We start from the raw sequence: 4,622 nt of genomic DNA on the forward strand, positions 1-4,622 counted from the left end.
TGTCCTCCTCCTCCTCCTTCGAAGGCCCTACTTTGAGATGAAGGCGAAGTACTATCTGCAGCTGGAGGTACGTGACGGCTGCTCAGCTGTAATTTACTCCCCTCTCGACCCCGCTGAATCCCTCTGGAGGATAATTTTCAGTTCAACTGTTGATGTAGCCCTGCTGGAGCTCGATCAAGGGTTAAATACCTTGAGCACGAACTCTAAACATTCAGAATGTGTTGCCTCGCCATGTCGGCGCTGCAGCGACGATGCTGTGGTTAAGTGTGTGTGCTTTAGGCTGTGATTAGACTGGAGTTGTTTTTCTGTGACTTAAAACACAACTGAGAGCTGTTAGCATTGTTGGAAAGCATTGTCTGGGTGCTGGTAGTGGACTCATCTGATCGTCTCCCCCCTCCAGAACCTGAAGAAGAACGTGGACGAGCGGCAGGCCAAGCTGTCTCAGGCCAAAGGCGAGTATAAGACGGCCCTCAGGAACCTGGAGATGATCTCCGACGAGATCCACGAGCGACGGCGAAACTCCGCCATGGGCCCCCGGGGGCGCGGCGTGGGCGCCGAGGGCGATAGTGTTTCCGGGGACGACATCTCAAACTTTAAGATGGAGTCGGACGGAATATCCAGTGAGTACAGAAGGACGTGTGTGAAAGAGAACCACAGTTATTCAGCTCAGATCCTCTTGTTACATAAACTCTATTCAGCGCAAACCTTGAAACGTATCGCACGATTGTCCTGATGAGATAAAAGGCCAATTAGTAAATGTTAAACCTTCCCATCATGCCGCTCTGCTGTCAGCCTCCACAGTAACAGCTGTGCTCACCCTGTGACTGTAAATGTCAGGGTTAGCTGCAGCGAGATTTAATCGCTCTTCTGTCATTTAGCTTCCTTTAGTGATAAATGGGGGTCAGTGAAGTAACTTTTAGAATAGCACAGACAGAACGAGATACAGCAAACGTATCTTTTAAAGAGTAATTGATTTTTGAAAGAGCTGTCTGGCTCTTTTGTAGCCGCTCTTCCACCTGGAAGCCCTTGAGAGAGAGAGAGAGACCCTTCAGGAGCGCTGCTTACGTCAGAGTGCTCAGAGAACTGAGGTTTTAAAGGACGGCAGGCAGTCGGTGAACAAACACTTCAACAGTTCACGCGTGTAGAACTGGGCTGCAGTTTACTTGAGAGATGCCGTCTGCATCATGTTTGTCTTCACTTTGGAATAAATAGAAAAGTGTTACCATGGTAACCGCAGAGCAGCGGAGGCGTCCAATCCCAGAGCAGGCGCCGTGGACTCTGTGGCTGAATATAACGACAGCCGATGGTGCGTTCGTGTGCTTTGATTTCTGTCGGGGGAAATGAAACACCTCCGCTGGGAGTGATGTGACACTTTAGAGTTCTTTTTATATCTCATTTGCTCTTACTCACACTTTCTTTCCCTCTTTTTTCTTTGTCCATCACTCCTCCATCTTTCTGTCCTCTCTTTGTCCTCTTACCCATTTCCCTCCCTTCACTCCCTTTCTCCTTCTTTTCATTCTGTACCTTCCCTCCTTTCTCTTTTATCTCCCCCTTTCTTTTCTTCAATCCTACATCCTTCTCTTTCCCTCCCTCGTCTCATTTCTCCCCACCTCTTTACTCTTTTCCTCCATCCCATTCTCCTTTCTTCACCCTTCATCCATCCTTCACTCATCACTACTCCTTCTTGTCTCCTTTCACGCTCAATTTCCTCCTTCCTTCCCTCCATCTTTCCTTTTATTTCTTCTTTCAATACTTTTTGGAACCTTCTTGCTCTTTGCTCTCCTCCCTCTACACCATTTTTATTTCTTTCTCCCATCACATATAGCTCTAAACTCTTGCTCTCTCTCTCTCTTCCTGCCCGCAGTGGCGTCTGTGTGTTTTGATGACGAGGCTTGTGGCGGCAGCAGCATCATGTCGGAGGAAGACTCGGAGACTCGCTCCACCTGCAGCCTGGGCTCATCTCCCAGCAGCCCTCAGGAGCTCCTGTCACCTTGCCCCTTCGCCAGCTCCTCCTCGTCCTCCCCCTGCACGTCCTCCTCCGCCTCTCCGTCGCCCACACCCTCCTCCTCCTCCTCCTCTCCGTCTCCTCTGTCCAGGCCCTGCAGCCTGGACCTTCCCAGCACCGTGTCGCTGTCTGACTTCGGCCTCATCTCTCCGGTGCTCGGGCCTCGCAGCGAGTGCAGCGGAGCGTCGTCACCAGAATGCGACCTGGAGAGAGGTGGGTGATTTTTCTGTGTTACAGCAGAATATACGACACTTTTCTCCCCTTTTAAAAGGTTTCAAATATCTACATTTTCATAAATATAAATAACAACGGATGTCCCGAGGAAGTTTCATTGTAAGCTGTTCCTCAATGTTTTTTATCAGTAGAAGGTAATAAGAGGTTAATAAACATTAAAGTAGCAGTGGTATAGAGATATGTTTTATTAATAGGTGTATTAATCTGCTTGTATGAAACGTTGTCGACTGTTCGGCTGCATGTGATCGCTGCTCACCCGCAAACGGGTGCATTTGTGTGCAGCACGTGCTGTTACACAGGAGGAACACAAACAAGAAAAGAAACTGGGAAGTGAGATGGATGATGTTTGAGAATCTATTCTGGGAAAGACGTACGATCTGGCGCTACCTGCTCGACTCACACCTGCTCCGCCACAGGAGCCTATTAGTCAAAGTGACAGCGAGCCGAGCGCTTCACCTGCAGAGCCGAAAAACATCTGCAATAGTTCTCCACACTTCTGTCGGCCTTAATGAATAACTGAGTGCTCTGTGTGTGTGTGTGTGTGTGTCCACCTGTTTGTTCACACACACAATGAGATTTTTCTGTATACTTGTTGGAATGAGGTCTTACCCTTGCAGATGTGGTTTTACTTTTTTGTGGATTCTCACTTCTTAAAACATTCCATAAACTCTCCTCCATCCAAACATTTTGATGTTAAACAGATGAGCGCAGCAGGTTGCAACAACAGCGAAATCTTGCGATATCGGCTAGAAACAGGCACATCCAGTTAGCACTGATACCTGTTTAATCTGTTTAATAATTAGTGCCCATCATACTCACGTCTCATTAACCATTCACTGACCTTCTCCGGTGCCACAGGTGACCGGGCAGAAGGTGCAGAGGGGGATCTGGACAACGCTCCGGCCACCACCACGAACAACAACAGCAGCAGCAGCAGCAGCAGCAGCAGCAGCTCCACTTCCAGCACCAAGAGGAGCTTCAGCCTGGAGGCACGCTTCAGCTTTCTGAACCTGCGCCGCCCGCGCGCCGACAACGCCAAAAACACGGACAACTGTTCCCAGAAGGCTGAGACCGGGCAGACTGTGGTCTTGGTCAAAGGAGTCTGAGGACCAAAAAGAGAATTTGTGGGAGGGATTTTGGCTCTGCCTTGACTCATTCTGACCTAAACTCTCTGATAAACTGTTTATAAGCGACCTGCCACAACTGCACTCCATTTCCAAACTCTGCGGTCAAAGAGAGACTCTGAATGTCATAGTTGGTGTCTATTAAGTATCCTGTACATCTCGGCAGCATTGTTACTCCCATTAACCTTATGAAGGACAATGCACCTAAGGACTCTCGTGCCTGGGAGATAAAGAGCACTGTTAAGGGTGATGGAAGGGGTGGAAGAAAAAGATGGTTAGAAATTGTTCATGTTCTTTTGTTATTTTTCCACTAAAAAGCATACCAGCTGCTTGTGTACAACCTTTGACTTGGGAATCATCTTAAAACGGCTCTAACAATAAATAATTAGTATAATTGTTTATCAAAATTGAGAATTTAAAACTGTTAAGTGGCACTTGGTATGCTGTAAACCATGCAGAGGTGATTTTTGAACAGTTAAATTTAAAGTCACACATGTAGAGATGTTAATTCAATAAATAATTGATCTCTTAAGCTTCTGCTATACACTCCTGTATTATGTACGATGTTGTATTTTCTGAAGCTATGTATGTAAATTGTTCAAGGCACTATGGAGCTTCTGTGTTAAAAGGCTGTTTATTTTCCACATAAGATACGTAAACTATAATTCTGGTTAATTTAACCTTTTGCCACCATGATGATTGTGTTTTAAATCTTTTTGGTGCACATCCAGTAAAGTTACTGATATTTCAACACAAAATACAATAACGTCACATTGCAGAAAAACATAAATAGCTGCATGTGGTGTCACAGTGTTTAAAGAGTGGCTTAATAGTAAGCTGAAGTTGTTCACTGGCATCTGTGGTTTAAAGTGATGTAACTTTAGAAAGAAGAAATAATGGAAATGTAAATATAATGCTGCCACAGTCTAACTTATGGTAGCTAATGTTTTATATATCAAATGTTAATTTAATAATAAAGAAAAAAGATTCTTGTTGAACTCAAATTATACTCAAATGTTTTGCTGATGCAGTCTTTTTTGGTCTGATATGACTAATCGCTACTTTAGCAAACTAAAAAAATAGACTTTACAAATGACAGATGCACATTTCAGTGTATCACAGAATTAAAACAAGAAGTAAACACCAGGAAATCTAATCTGCCAGTATCACGTATTGACCCTTCACAGAGCAAAAAAGGGGCGGGACTTATAAAGGGTCAGTTGCTACTTGTAGCCACAGTGGCTGCTGTTGAGCAAAAG

General features: G+C 45.4%; 1 protein-coding gene across 1 annotated transcript in view; it reads left to right on the forward strand.

Moving 5' to 3' along the window:
• The window catches only part of LOC118336532 (SH3 domain-binding protein 5-like), a 29,412-nt gene extending 25,793 nt beyond the window's left edge, over nt 1–3,619 (forward strand). The window contains exons 5-8 of the mRNA XM_035673201.1: nt 25–67; nt 401–620; nt 1,865–2,218; nt 3,098–3,619. Of these exons, the coding sequence (XP_035529094.1) occupies nt 25–67; nt 401–620; nt 1,865–2,218; nt 3,098–3,345 (865 nt within the window). The 3' untranslated portion in view covers nt 3,346–3,619. The remainder of the gene's footprint in view (nt 1–24; nt 68–400; nt 621–1,864; nt 2,219–3,097) is intronic.
• The last annotated feature ends 1,003 nt before the right edge of the window (nt 3,620–4,622 follow it).

This window comes from Morone saxatilis, unplaced genomic scaffold, assembly GCF_004916995.1.
Source record: "Morone saxatilis isolate NCDOM2014 unplaced genomic scaffold, NCSU_SB_2.0 Contig24, whole genome shotgun sequence".
Lineage (NCBI taxonomy): Eukaryota > Metazoa > Chordata > Actinopteri > Moronidae > Morone > Morone saxatilis.